The 24818-nt window shown below is 37.4% G+C and overlaps 1 protein-coding gene and 1 non-coding gene across 4 annotated transcripts in view; one reads left to right on the top strand and one right to left on the bottom strand.

Moving 5' to 3' along the window:
* Nucleotides 1-24818, top strand: part of CSDE1 (cold shock domain containing E1) — a 36904-nt gene that overhangs the window by 6114 nt on the left and 5972 nt on the right. Inside the window, exons 1-15 of one of the 3 annotated variants that reach the window (XM_065880882.1) lie at nt 9252-9389; nt 11133-11331; nt 12343-12452; nt 12855-12947; nt 13569-13666; nt 16144-16225; nt 16559-16687; nt 16813-16938; nt 17564-17776; nt 19761-19901; nt 19987-20151; nt 21431-21538; nt 22149-22324; nt 23171-23283; nt 24270-24389. In XM_065880882.1, coding sequence (XP_065736954.1) covers nt 9252-9389; nt 11133-11331; nt 12343-12452; nt 12855-12947; nt 13569-13666; nt 16144-16225; nt 16559-16687; nt 16813-16938; nt 17564-17776; nt 19761-19901; nt 19987-20151; nt 21431-21538; nt 22149-22324; nt 23171-23283; nt 24270-24389 — 2011 coding nt within the window. Of the gene's footprint in view, nt 1-669; nt 1087-9251; nt 9390-11132; nt 11332-12342; nt 12453-12854; nt 12948-13568; nt 13667-16143; nt 16226-16558; nt 16688-16812; nt 16939-17563; nt 17777-19760; nt 19902-19986; nt 20152-21430; nt 21539-22148; nt 22325-23170; nt 23284-24269; nt 24390-24818 lie in introns of those variants that run through there. The other 2 variants (XM_065880888.1, XM_065880885.1) reach the window with 2 other exon arrangements.
* LOC136140847 (small nucleolar RNA SNORD35) lies at nt 3354-3439 on the bottom strand. Its single transcript, XR_010657671.1, has one exon. It is a non-coding gene; the product is annotated as a small nucleolar RNA SNORD35 (small nucleolar RNA).

Here is a 24818-nt window from a genome sequence, read left to right as displayed (position 1 = left end):
TCAAGGGACTTAGGATTTAGTTGTATGCTCTGGCTTGGTTTATGTGATATTTTATGCCTAGAATACTCAGCTGTTTTCTTTTTCTCAAAAATCTGCCCATTTCTCCAAATTAAGCTGAAATAGTCTACCTCTTAACTAAAAGCCTTCTCTGACCATGTTGCTTTGATGCACAGACGGTGATGCATAAACAATAAATAGTATTTCTAGAATAGTATGTGATGTAGTAGATACCCAGATATTAGTTGAGCAAATTAATTTTGGACATTTTGTCCTATATTCTAGTTTTCCCTCCATGTATAAATAACTCTTCTCAACAAGGGTGTAAACTCCCTGATGGCAGGAAATTCTTTTATGTTTTCCACAGTACCTAACACAGTGCTAGGTAGTTACAAAACACTTATACTAAATAGAATATTATGTTATGTAACTTCGAATTTATTTGTGTGGGGGGGTGTCAATAAGGACTGAATAATTTCGGGTTTTGAGTGTACAGTACCAAAGGAGGTATCCATTAGCACTTGGGAGATTGCTTAAATGACATTGTGTGTGCTTCCAAGTTTTCTGCCTTGCTTGATTCTAAGTTAATGAAATGAGTTTGTCCCTCTAGCTACCTTCTGTTCCTGATTCTTTTATGTAAGTTATACTTAATGTCTTCATTCTTATCTCTAGTATGAAGTGTAACAGAACAGACTTTACCACCTGAAACTGCTGCTTCAAGTTCAGATCAGGCAAGGAACAAACCTCGAAACAACCAACAAGACCAAAGAAGAGTACACTTAAGTTGAAGACACAACACTTGATCTGAAACAAGAAGTTTGTGCCTACTCAACAGCTTTGAAAGAGCACTTCCCAACGCTGCTAGTAGTCTTTGTTTTCTTCAGTGCTGTACTGTGAGATTGCCTGGTGCAGCAGCAGTTGTATTCTTTATTAGCTTGATAGGTCATTTTCTCTCGCACGCGCGCTCTCTCTCTCTTTTCTTTTTTTTTTTTTTTTTAACACTAGCAACTTTCATCCTTTGAAACGTGTGCTGAAAAAGAAGAATCAGCAAATACTACTGAAAGTGCAATATTTGATTATCACTGCGAGGTAGGTTTATCGTTTCCTATTGGCAAGAATCAGTTTATAATTCTAGATTTCCTAATTATTTGGTTAAATTTAAAATCTTAATCTGTTTGCTTCTAAAGGTATTCTGAAAACAGTTTATATTATCAACTATTAGTCTGAAAATATCAACACTAGATTATTTTAACTTGTTGTCTTTTGTTAGATGACAATATTTATGCCCAAAACTGGGATTTTCCACCCCAGATTATATTTATTAATACATGTAGGTCTCTTGATTTATTGGTCTCTTAGAAAGAAAAACTCTCTCTGTACTGTTAAGTTAGGGTTTCAGTTAGGAGTGCCCTTTGTAGTCTTTCTACAGAGAAGGGACATTTGAAGGTGAGTTGTACTTTGTTAAGAGGGAGAAGAGTTTTTGGTAGAGGTATAGAGGTAACGGAATGAGCAGATTTGGGGAGATCTGAAAGCACGTGGTATATGTTGAGTAGTCTGTTATGAACGGAGTAGAGAATACAGTTTTGTGGGTCAGAGAGAATAACTGGAAAGGGAGGCTTGCTGGAGGCAGGTTCTACAGGGCCCACTCTACTTGCCTTTATTTTTCAGGAAAGTTGTCAGCTGTTTATAAGCAAGGGCTTAATGGATTTTGTATTTCAAACCTGAGATAGTTTATTGCTTCAGATTTTAAAGTTACATGTTCATAAATGTATCTTTGAAAGACAAATGGTGCAACTTTTAAGGAATAGGCTGAGGATGGGAAGACCTGTTAGGAGCAGTGGACAGAGTGGAAGGAAGATAAAAGCTAGGGTAAAGGCAGAGAAAGAGGTAGACACTAGGTGTTTTAATGGTAGAAGTAATAGGACTGGTGACTAGTTGAATGGGAAGTTGAGGCTGGAGGGAATTGATTTAGTCTATCCAGTTGTCCAAGTTAGAAATCTTTGTTCATAGGAATGGGGAAGTTCAGGTAGGAATTTGTGGAAATCTGTTTTATTAGTAATCTGAAGTTGAGAAAATATTATAGTATGGAATGTTAAACAGTGGTTGTTTGGGGGAGGTAAGATTGTGAAGGGCAATTGATCCTTTTTAATCTTTAGTTTCTAGAGTTTCTAAAATCAGCAGAAATAAAGACTTGGAATTCAGAAAGGAGTCATCACTTTATAGGTAATAAAGGAAGAAGTGCCAAAGAAGAGAATGTTGAAAGAAATAGGTAGTCCAGGTAGGAATGCCAAGGAAGAGAATTTCAAGAACTGGGTGGTAATCCTTTTGTAAAACGCTTCATTGATCAAATGAGGAGAATGAAAACAGACCACTCCTAGGTTGTTGTCTTATAAAAGCTTCATCACCATTTCAAGAAGTAGTGGGCCTTTATCTCCAGTTTATTTAAAGGTTAAGGACCTGGCTGTGGTAATGACCTTACTGTGGACCAGAATTCCTTAATTTAAAACTACCATTAACACCAATTTATTTAAATTACCCATAAACAGACATATAATTACTCTGTATTAAGGGGTTTTTTTGTTTTGTTTTTTAAGCATTGACTAATTTAATCCTCACATCCACAGTGGCATTGGTACTTTTGTTTTTAATTAATTTATTTATTTTTGCTGTATTGGGTCTTCGTTTCTGTGCGAGGGCTTTCTCTAGTTGTGGCAAGTGGGGGCCACTCTTCATCACAGTGTGTGGGCCTCTCACTATCGCGGCCTCTCTCGTTGCGGAGCACAGGCTCCAGACGCACAGGCTCAGTAGTTGTGGCTCACGGGCCTAGTTGCTCCGCGGCATGTGGGATCCTCCCAGACCTGGGCTCGAACCCGTGTCCCCTGCATTAGCAGGCAGATTCTCAACCACTGTGCCACCAGGGAAGCCCAAGGTTATTGTATTACTTGCTTTTTTTGTTTGTTTCTTCCTACCTCCTCATCTGATTTTTTAAAAAATAATTTTAGACTGGTACCACTTGTGCTGGGTTAGATAAAATAATGGGGATTGAAATTGTACAGCTCTATCGTTACTATTCAGAAGGGTAAAAGATTAGATGCTACAGCTTTCATTGCATTGACGTGAATTGTAGAGATGGATTTAAAGTAGAAGTGCTTTTTGTTTAGCCTAATCTTTGTATTCTGAATATTAGTTTACTACAGGAGCATCCCGCCCCGGGGTGGTGGAGGTGGGGGGAAGCAAAGCTGTAAGGAAACAAGACAGGATGACTAGGGGAGGGCTATTGACAACCTGTCCTAGAGGATCCCAGTTTAGTCATTGAACTTCTCAGGAAGCCTAAGCTCAAAAGCCGCTCCCTGCTCCTTCTGGCATCAGCTGAGCCATTGGCATTATTGGCACTGCCCACAATGGCATCGCAGACCATTGTGAGAGAAAGCCATCATCTGCTACGTGAACATTTTTAATGCGTAAATGCATGCATAGCTGTCAAAAGTTGAGTTATGTAAGGGCTTCCCTGGTGGCGCAGTGGTTGAGAGTCCGCCTGCCGATGCCAGGGACACGGGTTCGTGCCCCAGTCCAGGAAGATCCCACATGCCGCGGAGCGGCTGGGCCCGTGAGCCATGGCTGCTGAGCCTGCGCGTCCGGAGCCTGTGCTCCGCAACGGGAGAGGCCACAAGAGTGAGAAGCCTGCGTACTGCAAAGAAAAAAAAAAAAAAAGTTGAGTTATATAGATTAATTCACGTATTTACAAACAGATAAATAACAATTGGGGGTTATTGACAGTAAAACGTGTTCTGATTGTACAGTTGTGAATTATTCCATTTAAAATGAGTGCAGCTAAGGAAACAGATTTGGTAATGCAGTAGAACCGCAGATTTTGGGTTTTTTTTTTTTTTTACTTTAATTTTTATTGGAGCATAGTTGCTTTACAATGTTATGTTTCTTGCTGTACAGCAAAGTGAATCAGTCACACATATACACATATCCACCCTTTTTTAGATTTCCTTTCCATTTATGTCACCACAGAGCATTGAGTAGAGTTCCCTGTGCCATACAGCAGGTAGGTACTCATTAGTTATCTATTTTATACATAGTAGTGTATATATTGTCAGTCCCAGTCTTCCAATTCATCCCACCCTGCCCCTTCCCTCCTTGGTAACTATAAGTTTGTTCCCTACATCTGAGAACCACAGATTTTAAAAGAGCCTTTGTAAAAAACAGTAAAAGTAGTACATAATTAGGAATGAATAAAAATATTGAGGAGTGGGATTGGCCTTAAAAAATATCAATGAATAAGGCTTATAAGAAGTTTGTCATGTGAAGATAGACATGGATTGTTTTGATGAGTATTTTGATCAAAGACAGTTTAAGGTGACAAGAAGGAAAGCAAAGCTAGGAACATTAAAAGAAAACTAAAGCTTCAGGTGAATGAGAAGATAACAGGGTAACTTGGCTAGGGGTGTGGAGACCTATGATCAGGAACTGTAAATGTCTTGATTGATTTTTCAAAGTCAGGTGTGCGAACTTTGGAGCCTGCTCTCCATCCCTAGCAAAAATCCAGGAGCAAACAAATAAAAAATAAGATCTTTCAATAAGGAGATTTGACAGAGTATCTCTTGATAACATAGTGGTCAGTATGGAATATAGATTGGATTATAAGCATTAAAAGGCTTTGACTAATGGACTGGTTTTCAGAGAGGTCTCCATATGTGTGCTGCCAGATTCTCTTCTTGCTCTACTTTTTAAAAAGATTTAGTGATAAGTAGTTATGTGTGTGCTCTGTACTAAGCACCATTCCAGGGTTTTTGTATAACCGTCCCCACAACCCTGTGAGGTGGGTATTAAGGAAGGACATAGAATGCTTAAAAGACAGATTACAAAGGCTAATGATTTAAAATTATCCCTCTAAATTGGAATTCCAGGTTAACTAAGAAATTTAAAAGCATTAGATTAGTTTTTTCTTTAGTAACAAATGATCAGTTATACAAGTACTAAAAGGAGAAAATATGATTTTACTAATTTATTAAGGAGTAATAGAGGTTTTTTTTTTTTTTTTGTGGTATGTGGGCCTCTCACTGCTGTGGCCTCTCACACTGCGGAGCACAGGCTCCAGACGCTCACGCTCAGCGGCCATGGCTCACAGGCTCAGCCGCTCCGCGGCATGTGGGATCCTCCCGGACCGGGGCACGAACCCGTATCCCCTGCATCGGCAGGCGGACTCTCAACCACTGCGCCACCAGGGAAGCCCAGGAGTAATAGAGTTTTGTTGTTATTGTTGTTTTTAGTTATATAAAGTTACTCAAACTTTAGTCTACAGAATCCAGAAACGTAATCACTCAGTGCTTTCTATATATTGGTCAGGGTACAGTAAGAATAGTAGTGAAATGTACTTCAGTGAATAATAATTTGAAACGTATCCAGAAGACAGCAGTTAGTCTGAAAAACAGTTGCATTCCGAAAACTGAAAGGAGCAAAGGAAGTTAAGGGGAAGTATGTTTAGATTAAGAAAACAGTCATTTTCTAAAACTGTCATACAGTGAAATAGGTTGCCTTTTCTAAACTAATTCCTTTTCAGTGGGAGCCAGGCAGACTAGGTTAGGAAAAAGGAGGGGGAAACAGCTCAGAGATGTTGCAAGAAGAAATTACAGAGCACAGAATTTTGATTTTTTTTCCCCCACCTCCCAAGGGAATTTGGAAATCACTTAGGCCATCATTTTATATCTGCAGAAACAATCCCAGAGAAGTTTTAAAAAGTATGAGAAGCAAGACTAAAAGCCAGTCTTTTGATTCTAGTTCTGTGTTCTTTAGGGAACTTTAGTTGATTTCTTGAATTAGAAGTGAAGTTTAAATTTGATCTGTGACTTTTTTCCATTTCTCCTTTAAAAAAAAAATCATTGTTAATGATTTTTAAAAAATTTTTTGGGCCATGTTTGGGTCGTCATTGCTGTGTGTGAGCTTTCTCTAGTTAAAGTGAGCGGCAAGCAGGGGCTCCTCTTCGTTGCAGTGCGCGGGCTTCTCGATATGATGGCTTCTCATTGCGGAGCATAGGCTCTAGGCCCGAGGGCTCGGTAGTTGTGGCTCGCGGGCTTAGTTGCTCCGTGGCATGTGGGAATCTTCTCGGACTAGAGATCGAACCCGTGACCCCTGCATTGGCAGGCGGATTCTTAACCAGTGTGCCACCAGGGAAGTCCCGTTAATGACTTTCTGATTAAAAACAAATACATAGAAAAGAGTAGAAAGTCTAAACTTGGTGTTGGGGGTGTTCGTCTGCTGTGTTCACTACTATACATGTAGAACCTAGAATAGTGCTGATGCATTGTAGGCATTCGAGTTCTGGTTTAGCATATAAAGCAGTGGTTAAGAATGTGAGCCATGGAGTGAGTACTGAGTTCTGTTCCCATTTACCAATTTTAGCTCTGTGCACTTAGAACACCATCTTAAGTGTTACATTGTCTGGGAGTATTGAAGTAGACTTTCCTGGTCTTTCCTTTTTAAAATACAGTTGAAATTATATTATAGAAATATTTTTGTCATAATATAAATGACTATGAAACTTTAGATTGTTTCCGGGAATTTGTTATTAAAACATTTTAATGAACACATTTGTGCATAAAGCCTTGTCCACATTTCACATTTCCCCATGATAAGTTTCCTGCAGTGGAATTATTAAGGAAAGCACCTCCACATTTTGGTACATGTGGTTAAACTGTATTTCAGAAAGGTTGCACCAGTTTGCCACCATGAACATATATTAGCATGTTGTTCTTAACCTACTTTCTCAATTTTTAAAATCTTTTATCTTCGATAGTCTGATAAATGAATAATTGTTTTATCTAAATTTTTGCTTGCTAGAATTGAAGTTCATATGTTTTGTGTTTAATGAATGATCTTTTAAGACTTATTTGTCTTAATGTCTTTCCATAATTCAGCAAATGAGTGCTTACTATGTGCCAAGCACTGTCTAACACTAGGGATTTATCTTTGAACAAAAAGCCCCTGCTCTCATAGAGCTTATATTCTGGTAGTTTAATTCTTACTGATTTGCTTAAATTCTTTAATGATACACTCATATATTTACATTTGCGTTTGTTCTCTTTAGGTTTGAGTATAAAAGCTTATACTTTTTATGTAATCAAATATTTATCCTTTCCCTTGGCGTTTTTTTCTATTGACTTTAAACCTAGAAAGTGCCCCCTTCCAAAAACTTTATAAATGCATACATTTTTATTTAATATTTGTTAAGGCATTTAACACAGTTCATCTAGAATATATTTTTTGTATACTGTGAGATGAGCAACTAAATTGATTTTCCCCCTATTTAAAAAAAAGCCAAGTAACATTTACATACTGATCCACCACCACCCCCTTTTTTGATGTTGTCTTTATGTTAATTTTTTATAAACAAGCATCTGTTGTTGAGCTGTCTACTTTTTCCATTGGATTTCTCTTTTTACGTAATTGTTCGGTGGTTTTGTTTGTTTTGTTTTTTAAGGAACATCACTTTTGTTTAATGGTGCTTTAAAGTTTTGATGGTGCTGGTTTTAAAAAAATTTAGCTGAACTATTAGGAATTCTTTTAAGGGTTAACATACTGTCTTATCTAAAGTTGCTTGAGTGATATATGGGTTTCCCTTTTTAAAAAGTAGCCCTCAAATTAGATAAAGGCTAGAGAAAAATACTTAAGTCAGGAAAGGTGCTAGGAGAAAGGAGAGGTTCTGGTTCAATTCTGTTTTGATGTGCACATCTAAAGGTGAGATGAGATGAGCAGTATAGCCTAAATTCCAGTATGCTTGTTGGGGAATAGTTTAGTCTTAGGAAGAAATGATAGCTCTAATCCCTTCTCATTCTGGTTCATTTTCCCTTAGGGTGAGAAAAACGTGAGTCTTACCTCTTACCTTCAGCTAGGACTACTAGGACTGGAGACTTGAGAATGTGGTTTTTGCAGCTTCCTGGCCTATGTATTACAGATCGTATCATTCATTGCGTTCTTACTTGTATGGCGGTAAGAACTAGTCTAAACATGAAAAAAGCACAGCTTGAAAGTCATGGTCTAAGTCAGTGATGGTGGAATAGTGGTCTTCAAATTAATTTGATCATACTGTTTAACAAGAAGAGCATGTATGTCAAGAGCATGTATGTATGTGTGTATATTTATAAATCGTGTGATTATACTGCTCCATTTGCATTGTGAAGCAGTGGTACCAATAAGACAAAGGTGAAATAAGCAATATTGTGAAAATAGTGTACCTGTTAACAGTGTAGAAACTTTTCAACCCCACTAGAAATATATATATCTGGATGCTTAGTTTATGAGTGTTTAATTTAAAAACTTTATACTATCATGAATTAATATCTGAGGGACAGTATGCGTTTTATGTTTTATTGGTACTGGTATAAGTCTGTATCATAGTCTTGATCTTAATGTTTTGTCAGACTTGTCAGATCTCATTAGATGGTCATTTATTTCATAATGTGGAGGTACAAGAACTAATACTAGGATTAGAAGTGCTGGCTTCCAATTCTCTGCCTTTGCTTGCTTTATTAGCATTATCTTCTAAGATTCTTCTGTGGGAATCTTTTTCAACAGTTTGTCTATTTGTGAGGGCAGTTTAGTTAAACTAGATAGCTAAATATGTACACTTAATTGGAGAGATGTAAACTTTAATATGCTGAAAGTAAATGAACGAGGGCTTCATTGTCAATCTCTTGTGAGGTTCTCCACTCTTTCCTCAGAGTACTTAAGTAATGTATGACGTGATACGACCTGACATATCAACTCAGCAAGGCCTCTTCTATAAATACATAATAACCATTTGTAAAAGCTAGTTTTTATCTCTGGCCAAATATATATATTCTAGTTCAGATATTTTCTTCCTACACCCCATTAGATTATCCTGTGTGTACCCTACTTGAGGGAGACAAGTGATTGAGAATATTGGATTCTGTGTAAAGTTGTGGGACATTGAGAAGAAGTTGGTCTCAGTTGTCTTGCTGTAGCAACCACCAGAGTCCTTATGGCATTTTTAAAATTGTAAATGTTATGGATTAGGGGTTAAGTAAGTGCTTAAAAAATACATTTCAGTTTGACCGTTTAGTGTTAATGCTATAATTTATTTTGTTGATAGAAATCTGATTAAATGAATTATATTTTGCTAAACTAACTTAGTGATAAATGTAAAGATATACAGGTTGACTGTCAAATGTGTGTTAAATTGTTATTGATCATAGTTGTAAACATTGTGCTATGTTATCACAGCTGAGATGGAGAACGTTTTTACTGTGTCATCAGATCCTCATCCCCCTCCTACAGCCCCTCCTTCACTTTCTTTACCTTTATCTTCATCTTCTACCTCATCTGGGACTAAAAAACAAAAGAGGACCCCCACGTATCAGAGATCTGTAAGTCAGGGAAGCAGTCATCCCAGCTTTTTTCTTTGTGTTAAGAGCATGACTCAGAAGGGCCACTCAGTTTGATTGAAATACCCTGCAAACTCACTTTCTAACTTCCCTAAGTATTTCCTTCACCTTGAATCTTGAAAGGTAAGTTTAATAGTTTAGGCCTTGCTACTCAGAGTGTGTCCAAGAATCAGAAGTATTGGTATCACCTTGGGAGCTTGTTAGAAGTGGAGAATCTCAAACCCCTGCCGCTGAATCAGATTTTGTATTTTAACCAGATCACTGGGTAACTTCAGTTTGAGAAGCCCTAGTTTCGAGTCAGTATTGTAGAGGTAGACCTTCTTTGTTCAACTCCTCTGTCATTTGACTTTGGCAAGTCATTTAATCTCAATGTCTGTTTTGTCATTGGTAAAATTGGGACAGTATTCCTCATGGGCTTTTGTAAAAATTAAATGAGTTAGTACACATCCGACACAAAAGAGTGTCTAGCATGAATGAATTAGAACTTAACCACCTACAGATGTGATGGCTTTGATTTGCATGATTTGGCTATCCCACCCAGTGTTTACTTAAAACTTGAGTTTATCTTTTTAGAATTTCAGTCATCTTTTTTTACTGATGAAAAATTTTTTTACTTGCCCAACGTCAAACTTAAATGAAAATGTTTATAAGTCAAATTTTCAATGAAAGGGTCTAAAACTAGGTATAAAGATGTGGATATGTTGCTATAGACTAACCTTTCCTAGGGATTTTGCCCTATTTCCATGCTTCACTTAAATAAAATGAATTATCCAATGTGATAGACAGTATCTGATGATTAAATAGGTCCCAGTGCATTGCATTTAAATAAATAGCCCTTCTGTTCACTAAAGAATGTTTTATTTTGCTTTATCTGACCATAGAAACAAATGACAGTATTTAGAGAGTTCAGTGTCTGAAACAGGTGAAAAGATTTCTTTAATTGTACCTGTGAAGTGATTGAAGATTTTTAGGATTGAAGAGCTTTTGTTGTCTTGGAGTTCTTAGAAGACTCTTGCTTTCTAACTCATTATTTTGAGTCATCTTCCATTAAAGGACCTGAGCATGCATGTATTTTCTAGTTTGAAATAAGTATTGCATGGAAAGTTTCTTTTATTGTTTTAATCTCTACTAACTTAAATAATTGCCTTCAAGATGCACGGCTTACCAAATAGCATCAGGGTTTCTATTTACGTTTCAAAATAAGTATTAATAAATTTAATGAAATGTCCTGGTAGTTTGGGTTTCCATCTCTTGAATAGTAGTTACCTTTGTTCTGATACTGTTGTTTTAGTAATTTAAAGTTAATGTAAAGGCAGCTTTTACTTATATAGTTACTTTATCTTAATATTTAAACTCCAGAAATTCTATTTGTTTGGTAAGTGAAAATTTTACCATGAATTGGGGCAGTTCCCCCAAAATAATTTGAATTACTTCCTCTGAAATGTTTTATTAGCTAAATTAACATTTCAGTAATAAAAACACATAATCTTCCCTTTATTTGTTTTACCTTTATTTGCCTTTTTATGTTAAAAATTCAGTGATTTGTTTTTTTTTTTAACATCTTTATTGGGGTATAATTGCTTTACAATGGTGTGTTAGTTTCTGCTTTATAACAAAGTGAATCAGTTATATGAAAATTCAGTGATTTGTTGATCAGACTTATAGTAAGCTATGGAGGTAATATACAGATCTATGTGTATTGAGTTCTTTCTCTTTTTAAAACAGATGAGCTTTGATCCAAATCTTCTCCACAACAATGGGCATAATGGGTACCCCAATGGTACTTCAGCAGCACTGCGTGAAACTGGGGTTATTGAAAAACTGCTAACCTCTTATGGATTTATTCAGTGTTCAGAACGTCAAGCTAGACTTTTCTTCCACTGTTCACAGTATAATGGCAACCTGCAGGACTTAAAAGTAGGAGGTAATCTGTTGGTTCTCCTTTTTATAAAACTAATCACAAATTTATCTTGCATATCAACTTACTCATGACAGTGTTATGCTTTTGGCCTTTTAATTGTACCAATTACTGAAGTTTGTTTATATAAATTAGCAGAATCCTGATTTTTGTGGTGGTGGTAGTCTTTTTGAGGGATGAGAGAGTAATTGATTAAAGATATCTTTGAATATTTTTTAAATAGACACTTGGTGTATTTAATTGTTATTCCCCCAATAATGACTGTTTGGTTATATATTAGATTTTAAGCCAGTGAAAAAATTAAACTTTATAATGTTAGTTTTAATTATTTTGCCAGGTACTAGTTTGAGTCGTACCTGAAAGAAATAACTCTTACAATGTCACCACTTGGACTATGTGGAAGTTCATTTTGGCTGACAACATAGAAATTACTTTCACATGTGAAAATGTGTGGCTTATTAAAGGACTGAAGTTACAAGGTCTCAGTGTGTGTTTTTTTAAAATATCTTTGAGAAAAAAGAACAATAGTTACATGAATATTTGGCATACCAAATACTCTAAACTGTACAAGAGTGTTATTTTGGTTAATCCTCATTTTACAGATGAAGAAACTCAGGGTATAGAGGGATTTTGGGGGTGAGGGGGGAAGCTTGCCAAACGTCATCATTACGTTGCATCAGCTGTAGTATGTGTAGGTGCCATGAAAACTAAGATATGGCTAGCTTAGTCTAAAGCAGTGGTTCTGAAACATTAGTGTGTATCAGAATTACCTACAAGGCTTGTTAAAATGCAGATTACTGTACGTGATGCCCAGAATTTGTTTTGGAGTGGGTCTGGAGTAGGGCCTGGGAATTTCCATTTCTGCTACATTCCAGGTGATGCTGCTGCTGATGCAGGGACCACACTTTAAGAATCACCAGTCTAAGGAAACTCAAATGCCTCATTAAGTTTAGCTTGAAAGTGAGATACCATTTGGCCAAAATTAGTCCACCAAACACAACACTCTCTTTGTTTTAGATGATGTTGAATTTGAAGTATCATCTGACCGGCGGACTGGGAAGCCCATTGCTGTTAAACTGGTGAAGATAAAACAAGAAATCCTCCCTGAAGAACGAATTAATGGACAAGTTAGTGACTTAGATGCTTTATGTTTTCTTAGGGCCCTGCATTTGCATATCTTTCACATTAGAAAAGGAAGATTCTCCCCATCTCCTCAGTTTGCACGCAAGAGAGCTATAGTATATAAAAGTTAACTATTTTAAAATTATATCAGAAGCACTGGCATTTCTTGACCTGAAATAAAAATTTGGTCAAGACTCAATTTGGGTTTTTACACATAACCCTAAGTCTATACTTACAGTCAGCTTATGTACTGTAAGTTTGGAACTTGGCAGCATGACATCCTCTTGTGGATCATATTAAAATGTATCCCTTTGTATAGTATAGAGGATATTAAAATTCAGTTTATATTGCACAGTGCTGCTCCTGAAATGATTAGCAATGGAAATTTTTTTTTTTTTGACTGGTAGGTTGTGTGCGCTGTTCCTCACAACTTAGAGAGTAAATCTCCAGCTGCCCCGGGTCAGAGTCCAACAGGGAGTGTATGCTACGAACGTAATGGGGTAAACTTGTGTATTTTTCTTAAACCTTTGCCTGATCCACCATGTGATCTATAAGCGTACTTTAAAATTCAAAATAGGAAACGTAAGCTGCAGTTGATAAAAATCAGTTTAAAATTTGGTTTTGAAGAGGCTTCGAGTGCAGCATTATCAAAAAATCTAAAAAGAAAAAAATCCATAGGACTTCCAAGTGTCTTAGCTTGCCCAAGTGTGACCTTAGTTAGAACATTAAGGTAAAATGCTTCTTTTACTCGCTTTTTTTGGGGGTTGTGGGAGGGGATCTTTTTTCTGGTTCCTTTTAAGCACTAACTCAGCTTTTTTGTTTGGAATGCCTTATATAAAAATTGTTTTTTTTGAAATGTAACTACAGCCTCTGGGCAAATGCTTCCACGTGTGTAAGCTTTTTGAAGTTGGATTGCTGCTCAGCTGTGGACTCGCAGAAGTCATCAGCACCTTGGAGGGGAAGTGTGTTTATGTGAATAAACTATGTGCTTGTCAAAAGGCATTTAATTTTAAGAAATTTGGCTTTAAATGCCAGTTTAAGAAGTATTTAACAAAGTAAATCACAGTATACACTGAACATGCATCCTGCCAGTATAGTAATAATGCCTTATTAATCCACAGGAAGTGTTTTATCTGACTTACACCCCTGAAGATGTTGAAGGGAATGTTCAGCTGGAAACTGGAGATAAAATAAACTTTGTAATTGATAACAATAAACAGTAAGTTCTTTTTTCCCACCTAAGTGGTTTGTTTTTTTGTTTTTGTTTTTATTTTCCTTTTACAATAAGAAATTTGAAGCAAGTCAAAAACCTAACTTGTAAATCTGGATAATTTTCATGATCTTTAAAATTTTTATTCATCAGCTAAGCATTTGAGCGTCAATTCTATGACAGGCACTATGCAGGGTGTCAGAGATAGGAGGATAATTAAAACATGGTCAGAACTTTCAAGGAACTATTCTAGAGATCAGTGAAGGTTCTGCCATAGCAGCAGTGCTTGAGGTGCGCTTTACGACGAGGAAGTCACTAGGGAGATGAGAAAAACATTCTGGATAGAGGAAATACCATGGGGGAAGAGGCCAAAAGTTGGAGTTGATTTAATTGACTGGATCATGGAAAGATGAAGTTTGAACGTTATTCATTCGTCACAGGTGTCTTTGAAGGATTTTAAATGGGGAAGTGTGATTGGTTTCTGTTGTTGGAAGTGGTGGAGACGGTAGGCTTTTGGAGAGTAGGGATGCTATAGACTAGAGGCAGAGTTATGAAAATTAATATGAAAGATGAGGGTGTAGTATAGACAGGCCAGGGGTGTTTGGGTATAAAAGTCAAGTCACATTGAGAAGATAAAATCACCAAATTTTATAACTTTTTAGATAGGGGTGTGTATTAGAACTAAGGGAAAGGGAGTCCCAAATGCAATTTTTTTTGGCTTGGGCTACTGGGCAGATGATGATACCATTAACTGGACTAAGGAGGTACAGCAGAAAGTATTAAGAGTGGGAGAAGAATTGTGCTTATTTTGGCATTTTGACTTTGAGGTGTCTTTGGGGGAAGATATTAAATATGTAGTTGCATATATAGATCTGAACAAACTAGTTATGGACAAGAGTTAGAGCTGTTGAATTCATTGGCATAAGCAGTTAAGGAAAGTGTAGTTAAGAAAGCCCAGGGATGATTATTTTTATTTTGGAGTGGGAGAAACAGATACAAGTACAGAAGGAAGTTAAAAACAGGAGAAAGTGCTGGGAATGGACTTTGAATGGCAGTACAGAAAGAAAAGTCCCAAGAGTGTGCAGAATTATTAGCCTTGAACCTTACCTCTTGTAAGACTAGAAGGAATTGGATTGAGTTGTAGATTGATATTAGTAGTGCTAGTCTGAGGCCTCAATTTAATGTCAAGTTAGGAAACTTGGGAATAGGGCTTGAGTTTGAGGTGGATGGGGAGCCAGTGAAAGGGCTTTATTTAATCTTAATAAGTTCTTGAATGTGCTAAGAACTTGTACTAAATATTTTATGTACAGTTGTTAATCCTCAGAACAGCCTCATCTGGTAAGTTTCTTCATCTGTAAAATGAGGTATGTTCTCATAAAGTAACTTGCCTAAAGTCATACAGCTTTTAAATTGACGTTTGAATCCCAATCTGGCTCTAAATAAAGCCTTTTCATTGTAGTAAGTTGCAAGAGCAAATAGGATTTTTCCAGTGTCTTTGTTAGTCTGTTAAATTTTTGAAATAAAAAAAGCACAATTGGGTGACAATTTGTCCATGAAGAATTAAGGGAAGTAATTAGTTGGTCTGCAGATCTTATAAACAACACCAACAAATACTGTTGCATCTTACACTGTGTGTGCCATCTTTAAAACGAAATCTGGTTTACATTGTTGCTGCAGCAACATGTGATGTCTGTTTTCAATGGAGGTGAACATCACTTTTTTTTTTTTTTTTTAATTAAATTAATTTATTTATTTATGGCTGTGTTGGGTCTTTGTTGCAGTGGCGGGCTTCTCATTGCGGTGGCTTCTCGCTGCAGAGCACAGGCTCTAGGCTCGCGGGCTTCAGTAGTTGCAGCACACGGGCTTAGTTGCTCCATTGGCTTGTGGGATCTTCCCGGACCAGGGCTCGAACCCCTGTCCCCTGCATTGGCAGGCAGATTCTTAACCACTGGGCCACCAGGGAAGTCCTGAACTTTTCTAAAGCATAGCAGATATCTCCTATAATCACTGCATTTACTCATGTTTCTTTTATGACTGTTGAATCAGAAATAATTGATGGGATAGCTAGTAAATTCAGTATTCATTGCAAACAGGACTATCTCTTATTTATCTCTTTATCCCACGTACCTTTGTTTGCAGTACGTAATAACCTACTTAGTGTTTGTTCACGTAATGGCCTTTCTAAAACTTTAGCATTCCCCATCTGGTTGCAACCAATTTGTGGCCTTATTTCAGCAGTCTGGGAGAAACAATGCCATATATGTGTGCCCAATTTAAAAGGCTAGGGAGTTTGCGCAAAAGTCCTTTGCATGTGAAGCCATATGAAAAGGATTATGTATTATAAAACCTTATATTAATGATGATACAGAATTCCTGAGGCCTCAGAAAACTAGTTTGTTTCTCTAAACTCATCATGTCTAACCAAGCCAATGCATTTTTCACCCCTCTTTGGTCCCCACCGTCCCCACCCGCTTCTTTTGTTCTAGTACTGGTGCTGTAAGTGCTCGTAATATTATGCTGTTGAAAAAGAAACAAGCTCGCTATCAGGGAGTAGTTTGTGCCATGAAGGTAAGTGTCGATTGGATTTGAGAAACTTTAGTTTTTTCTTTGACTGCTTTAAGTCTTTCAAACCCAAGCCTTTTGTTTTTCCTCTTTATATTTCCTTTAAAAATATTTAATTGTTAACATCAGAAGTAATCTCTTAAAATTCCTTGGTTACTAATTATGTTCTTTAAAATGGGCCATTTAATTGATATTAATATTAGACTTTACCAAGTAATATTGTTTCCACTGGAGTATAATTTTGTGAAAAGGCTTATTGATTGTAAATTGTAATCATAAATATGTGCACTGAATAGTACATAATATTCCTACTGTTTCTTCATATTTGTTTGGCTTTAGGATGCGTTTGGTTTTATTGAAAGAGGTGATATTGTAAAGGAGATATTCTTTCACTATAGTGAATTTAAGGGTGACTTAGAAACCTTGCAGCCTGGAGATGACGTGGAATTCACAATCAAGGACAGAAATGTAAGATAAGATAGTTGAATAACTTGATCTTTGGCCTTCTTTTAAGATAAGTAGTGAGTTAAAATTTTAGGAAACACTTAAAGTGACATGGTTCCCCTTGCCCTCTCCACTCCCTTCTGATGTAGGGTAAAGAAGTTGCAACAGATGTCAGACTATTGCCTCAAGGAACAGTCATTTTTGAAGATATCAGCATTGAACATTTTGAAGGAACTGTAACCAAAGTTATCCCAAAAGTACCCAGTAAAACCCAGGTAAATAGTGTTTTTTCAGAAGAGTCATCTTACACCTCATCAGTAATAGAATAATACGGTATGGTATACAGAAGTTTTATTACTTTCAATTAATGTAATTTTGTGACAGTGGAGCAGTTAAGTATTTTATGTGTGTAATTAAACTATATGAGAAACCATTGGTACATCCATGAATATGTTTTTCTTTTTTTTTAAACTGGGTGATACGGAGAAGGGGGCAAAAAAAAATACTGGTTAGATTGGTAAAAAAATTCATGTGTGCATGTGTGCATCCCAGTTTGGTTTTTTTTTCCTGTTGGTGGGTGGGGGTGGGGTGGGGTGAAGAGATGAGACCAGTGGTGTCATTGCTAAGGAAATGTAGAACATAAAAGACTGAAATTCTTTTCCTTAAATAAAATCTCTCAGTATCAGAGTGCAGGATCTTAACTGCAGTATCATGATTTTATGGTTGTGTCATGTGACCATAGAGCACAAACCTTTCAAATTGGACTTACGTTATCAACACCTTTTTTTCCTTTAGGGAGCTATCTGTTATAAAATGGGTTTGCTGTATGTTCTTCTTGTTTGACTTAGAACTAGGAAGGGTGAGAAATCTCCAGCTAAAATAGTTTTTCCTTTTCATCAGAATGACCCATTGCCAGGACGCATCAAAGTTGATTTTGTGATTCCTAAAGAACTTCCCTTTGGAGATAAAGATACGAAATCCAAGGTGACCCTGCTGGAAGGTGACCATGTTAGGTTTAATATTTCAACAGACCGTCGTGACAAATTAGAACGAGCAACCAACATAGAAGTTCTGTCAAATACATTTCAGTTCACTAATGAAGCCAGAGAAATGGTAAGTGTTGAGTATTATTAGATACGTACCCAGTCTTGGAGGCGGCAGGGCAATGTTACAGTCAAGTTTGTAATACGGTATTGAAAATTCTTTGAGTTTTGACAGTATTGGGCAATTACCTTATTAAGGTGATTGAGAACACAGACACTTGAGTCAATCTGGGTTTGACACTTAGCTCTGCCAGTTACCTTGAAATAGATGCGAGAAATTTTTAGAACTAAAATCTGGAGAGGATGGACTTCCCTGGTGGTGCGGTGGTTCAGAGTCCGCCTGCCGATGCAGGGGACATGGGTTCGTGACCCGGTCCGGGAGAATCCCACATGCCGCAGAGCAGCTAGGTCTGTGAGCCATGGCCGCTGAGCCTGCAGGTCCGGAGCCTGTGCTCCACAATGGGAGGGGCCACAACAGTGAGAGGCCCGCGTACCGCAAAAAAAAAAAATAATAATAATCTGGAGAGGATGATTTCTAAGGTCTTTTGAGAGTCAGTGATTCTCTGGCCCTTAAATATGAAGACTGAGAAGATTTAAGTTCATCATTGTAGAAAGTAGATCTTTCCAGACTGTTCATAAAATGTTTAGTAAACAGTAGGTTAAACAAAGTAGGTTTTGTTTCTTTCGTTTTTACAGCAGGACTTTGCAAATTCTTCTTAGTGAATATATGCCTGGAAATGATATATGCCAGAATTGTTGCTGAAACATATTTTAAAAGTTCCGTTTTCGTGAATTAACTTTATCAGATGTAATTTACATTTGCTTCTGTTTGGAGTCATAACATCTACAATATATCTCAGTGTTGTCAGTAGAACTGGATACATTCAATGAAAATTTAAGTTTCTTGAAACTTTTTAACTGTTAGGAGAACTGATCTTGTTTGACACTTGCTATATGCTTTAAACTTCAATGCGTGTTTAGTTTCTTAGATCTATTTTGCTTTACACTATGGAGTACATTGTTGAATAGCTTGCTTACCATCAGGATATAGCAAGGATTAGATGTCAGAGTATTGTTTAGGCTATATTCAAAACTGATTATAGAATAATCATCTCGGGCTTCCCTGGTGGCGCAATGGTTGAGAGAGTTAGCCTGCCGATGCAGGGGACATGGGTTCGTGCCCCAGTCCGGGAAGATCCCACATGCCGCCGAGCAGCTGGGCCCGTGAGCCATGGCGGCTGAGCCTGCACGTCCAGAGCCTGTGCTCCGCAACGGGAGAGGCCACAACAGTGAGAGACCCGCGTACCGCAAAAAAAAAAAAATAATAATAATCATCTCTGTAATATGTAAATATGTAAGTCATTGGTGGGTTGATAATTATATTTTAGTAAGTATTTGAGTACTTGCCATGTGCCAGTTAGTCTGGATATAATGCCCTTACAGAGCTGATAATTTAGTATGAAGGAAAAAAACATGAGTATAGAACTTCATTTATTTTATTTTTCAAACCTAAATCTGAAGTCCTCCTGTGCCTAAACTCAGAAATTTTTGAGGTAGAGATTAGAGAGTTGCCTTTTGTTGACTTCTGAGGTATTTGGCTTATTCTGTAGGTTTTTAATTTCTGGAAGTTACAGTGTCATAAAGCTTGGGCATTATTTGGAATCCTGGTTTTTGCCACTTAATAGCTGTGTGCTTTGGGAAAATTGCTTAACCTCTTTCAACCTCAGTTTCCTCTTCTTGTAAAACAATATTTTTCACGGAATTGAAAATTAAATGGAATATGTTGTATGCCTTTACTTCAAAAATGATAATTTTTCTAGTGCGTATTGGCCAAGAAGTAGCATCTGGGAAGTCTCAGGCAATTGCTTAGAGATTAATTTACTTTATTAAAATCAATGAGTTCGTATTTAAGTGGAAAAATTAAAATGTGGGTACAAAATTTGGCTGTTTAATACAGAGAATTCCTAATGAATTTAACTTGACGATACTTCCAAACTTGAATGTTGTTGTCTTGACAATCTGCACAGCCAGTGAAAGTATTGTTTTGGTTTCAGGGTGTAATTGCTGCCATGAGAGATGGTTTTGGTTTCATCAAATGTGTGGATCGTGATGCTCGTATGTTCTTCCACTTCAGTGAAATTCTGGATGGGAACCAGCTCCATATTGCAGATGAAGTAGAGTTTACTGTGGTTCCTGTGAGTAGTTTTTGAGAAAAGTATGGGAGGTTTTCTCGATCCTTCCTTTTTTGGTTTTAAAGTTACTTTTGTTTATCATTTGTAGGATATGCTCTCTGCCCAAAGAAATCATGCTATTAGGATTAAAAAACTTCCCAAGGGCACGGTTTCGTTCCACTCCCATTCAGATCATCGTTTTCTGGGCACCGTAGAAAAAGAAGCCACTTTTTCCAATCCTAAAACCACTAGCCCAAATAAAGGCAAAGAAAAGGTAAGTTTTAATCAAAATGATTTTTGCAGTTCTTTATTCCTCTTCTGCTTAAAGGCAACCACTGTCCACACAATAATGGAGTATTGTCTCTTTCAGAATTCCCTGTAATACTAACAGTGAACTAACCTAAAGCAGGGTTTTTAATCTCATCAATATTAACATTTTAGGGGGCTACCCTGGTGGCACAGTGGTTGAGAGTCCACCTGCCGATGCAGGGGACACGGGTTCGTGCCCCAGTCCGGGAGGATCCCACATGCCGCGGAGTGGCTAGGCCCGTGAGCCATGGCCGCTAAGCCTGTGCGTCCAGAGCCTTTGCTCTGCAACGGGAGAGGCCACAGCAGTGGGAGGCCCGCGTACCGCAAAAAAAAAAAAAAAATTAACATTTTGAGCTGGATAATTCTTTGAGTGGGAGGGGGTGGGGAGCCGTTCTTTGCATTTGGGGATGTTTAGCAGCATCCCTGGCCCACTAGAGGTCAGTATCTCTCCTTCTTTCCATGTATAACAGCCAGACATGTCTCCAGAATCTGTCAAATGTCCCCTGATCACCCCCAGTTTAGCATCACTCATCTAAAATGATAGTACTTGTCATCCAAGCAATTTAAAACTTCGACATTTTGGTAGACTCAGTTCACACATTTGAACTCCATTTATTGAAAAATCCACTAAATCTGTAAATATGAAGCTATCCCTAAGATGACGTCTGCTCTTAAGTAAATAACAAGAATTGTATAGAAACAGGTGATTCAAACAATACTAAATACTGCTATAAAAGGTCAATGAGAGAGCTTTGGCAAAAATTCTAAACTGGCAGGATCTGGGATGGTTTCACTAAGGCATTGACATTTAATAGGTGGAGGTAAATGAGGAAAGGATGTTCCTCACTGAATAGAGGTACAGATGAGAAAAAGTCAGGGTTTCTTTATAAAACACTAATTAGTTTGACAGGAAGATAGGGCTTCTTTTTTTGGGGGGGGTGATTGTTGATTGGCCGTGAATACTATAGAATAGGCATGTTGTCAGTAAGCGTTTCCTCCTCAACATTAAAATTAGGTTAAGACTTTAAGACCAAATTAGGCAGACTGAGTCAGCCCTGGGTTAAAAGGCAAGACCATCTATTATTCATACGAAAAATACATATTTTAGAGAACCCTAGATAGGAAATTTCTACAACTGTACCAGTGCTTTGGCTCAGGAGTCTGTAATAATTGCAGTTGTGCTTATATTGGTTTTTTGGTGGTGGTTCTTGATTCTTTTCATTGTTTTCTGACTATTTCTTTAGGAGGCTGAGGATGGTATTATTGCTTATGATGATTGTGGGGTGAAATTGACTATTGCTTTTCAAGCCAAGGATGTGGAAGGATCTAATTCTCCTCAGATAGGAGACAAGGCAAGATAATTCTGTTTATTTGAGAGAGGGGGGAGGGTTAAAGGTTATCATCTTCATCATAAATCCTGAAAAATGGTTTCTTTAAGTTTTATCAAGTTTTGCTAACATTCTTTTGTGCTTACAAGCTTAATATATGAACATCTTCCTATTTAAAAGCAGCTTATTCAATAAGAACAGGGTCTAGCAAGCTTTTTGTTAAAGCTTTTTGAGGAGTTAGTATTTAAGCATTAGATATGTCAAAAGCAATTACCTTATATAAAATTAATAATATTGGTAAGAAAGTTAAAACAGTCACTGAAGCATTATCAAAATAAAACCACGCCAAAGGTTTTTATATTGCTGTTCATTTTTGTCATACTTAATATGTCTGGTTTTCCAGTTGACGTCCTTTAGAGAAATTAAGAATCTATAAGGAATACACACTGGAGAGCAAAACTTGATCCTTGTGAAAAGTGGAATGAGAAGTAGAAGTGATAGTTCTGGTGAATATCTGTTCCATCAGAGTATTTATAAAAAGGATATTTAGAGTGGAAAGCAAGGTCTGGGGGAGTTGTCATTTCCACTTGGCGTGAAATGACATGATATTAATGAGCATCGTTATTTTTCACAGGTTGAATTTAGTATTAGTGACAAACAGAGGCCTGGACAGCAGATTGCAACTTGTGTGCGACTCTTAGGTCGTAATTCCAACTCCAAGAGGCTCTTGGGTTATGTGGCAACTTTGAAGGATAATTTTGGATTTATTGAAACAGCCAATCATGATAAGGAAATCTTTTTCCATTACAGGTGAGGAATGCCTTTTAGGAACTTAGAGCTTACAATCCATAATCCATTCTTTGGTTTTGGAGTCAAAAACATTAGTATTGGGTAGTTATGTATTTTTTAATCTCAGATTTCATATTGGTGAAATTTTGGCAATATATAAAGTTAACCGTCTACCTCTATATAGAAAGCAAGTGGTCAAAAGATACAGAAAGACCTATACCTGCTTTGAACATTGGATAGGAGCCTTTCTGCTTCAGTAAAAGAATACAGTTTTGGGCTTCCCTGGTGGCGCAGTGGTTGAGAGTCCACCTGCCAATGCAGGGGACACGGGTTCGTGCCCCGGTCCGGGAAGATCCCACATGCCGCAGAATGGCTGGGCCCGTGAGCCATGGCCGCTGAGCCTGCGCGTCCGGAGCCTGTGCTCTGCAACGCAAGAGGCCACAACAGTGAGAGGCCCGCGTACCGCAAAAAAAAAAAAAAAAAAAAAGCTTTAAAAGATATAGTTTTATGTGTTGCTACCAGAGAGTTGTATATTTCATTTGGTGTTATAGTATAGTGGTTAAGAGCATGGGCTCTTAGAACCGTGCAGTTCCAGTTTGAATCCAGGCTCTGCTACTTAGTACCTGTGTAAGTTTTATTGAATGAAAATAACCTCCTGTCATCTTAGTTTCATTATCTTGAAGCTGAGGATAATGGTACCTCTTCATAGAATGTTTCTGAAGATTACATGAGTCAGTGCTTAAAACAGTATCCAGCTTAAGTAAGCACACCATGAATATTATAATAGAATAAATAAAGGGTATTTGCTACTGTTGATGTTTGTGGTAAATACTTTTTCAAATGTCATTTCCTTTCCCTCCCCTGCAGTGAGTTCTCTGGTGATGTTGATAGCCTGGAACTGGGGGACATGGTCGAGTACAGCTTGTCCAAAGGAAAAGGCAACAAAGTCAGTGCAGAAAAAGTGAACAAAACACACTCAGGTAATGAATTGTGACTTCTGATTATTAGGCCTATGTTTTGGGTAGGGAGGGTGAGGGGTAGGGTAGGAGAGGGAGAGAAAAGCCTACTGTTGTAGATCAGTGTTTCTCCAGGTATGATCCCCAGATCCAGCAGCATCACCTGGCTACTTGTTAGAAATACAAGTTGTCTGACCCCACCCCAGACCTACCAAAACTTTGGAGATGGGCAGTCTGTTTTAACAAATCCTTCAGGTGGTTCTGATGAACACTGAAGTTTGAGAACCATTGTTCTAGATTTTCTAGGTCATTTGCTTTGAGTTTATTATCAGTTCAATATCTCTTTTTAAAAATAACCCCAAGATAATAAATCTCCATGGGATTGGGGGAGGAGGCATTCCTCTAGAAGACGGTTTTGGAGAAGAATGAGTTTAAATGTGAAGAATAATGGCAACTTAAGGAAATCGTTGACTTTTAAAAGGCCTACAACTTACTTTTTTGGCTTTCGTGTAAACTCACCAAATAATACTTTTTCTTGGTGTTATTCTAGAGAAATGGGAGCTAAGAACATTCATTCAGTTTAATAAATGTTTTAGAAACTGGGGGTACAGCAGTGAAGAAATATGACAGATTGGCAAAAAAGATGAGTGAAATATCGGATATAGTATGTTCAGAAAGATACTAAGATAAAATAAATTAGGGAAGTATATAAGTATTGGAGTTAGCAATACTTGTAGAGACCAAGGAAGGCCTCACTAAAAAGGTGATATTTGGTCATGTGGAAAAGGTGAGAGAGCAAGACATGTTTAAATATGTATACTTATTAAGTCTTTAAACATCTTTATTTTAATAGTAGTATAGAAGTGTTGCATTTCAGGACTGGCAGGCAACCAGCCAACCCTCTGTTAACGTTTGTTCTGTTAATGTTCGCTTTTTTTTTTTTTTGGTCCTATGCAATAGAGTTTAAATAAAATTGTTGAGGGAGAGGTATACATGCTTTTGTTTTGTAGTGAATGGCATTACTGAGGAAGCTGATCCCACCATCTACTCTGGTAAAGTCATTCGCCCCTTGAGGAGTGTCGATCCAACACAGACTGAGTACCAAGGAATGATTGAGATCATGGACGAAGGTAAGAGCATCGCTATCAGATTGTTTTGAAATTTGCCTTACCTTCAGATGAGTGCGTCGAAGATTTTAAAATATGGTAGGGTGGCAGTTATTTTCAAATTCCTAAAAACTGAATCAAGGAAAAGTGATTTTATTCCCACAATACTTGGTTTTTATTTTTTATATCCCTTGGAAATGAGATCAGCTTGGGTTTATGTTGTGAACAAATGACTGCTGTGGAGCATATGGCTGATATGTGAGCTACTAACGCTGAGTTATATTGAAATAGACTGAGAACAAAATCTCACACTAAAAATATGCATTTAATGTTTGATAATCAGACATTCAAGTTGGCTGGGTTTAGTACAACTTTGCAGTTTTCCTCTGTTATTCACTGGTTATTTACATCAGATTAACACAATTTCCTAGTAACTGTTCAATTCTATAAACA

Source organism: Phocoena phocoena, chromosome 1, assembly GCF_963924675.1.
Source record: "Phocoena phocoena chromosome 1, mPhoPho1.1, whole genome shotgun sequence".
Lineage (NCBI taxonomy): Eukaryota > Metazoa > Chordata > Mammalia > Artiodactyla > Phocoenidae > Phocoena > Phocoena phocoena.
Note: the sequence above shows the minus strand (reverse complement) of the source record. Positions and strands in the feature narration are given on the sequence as shown.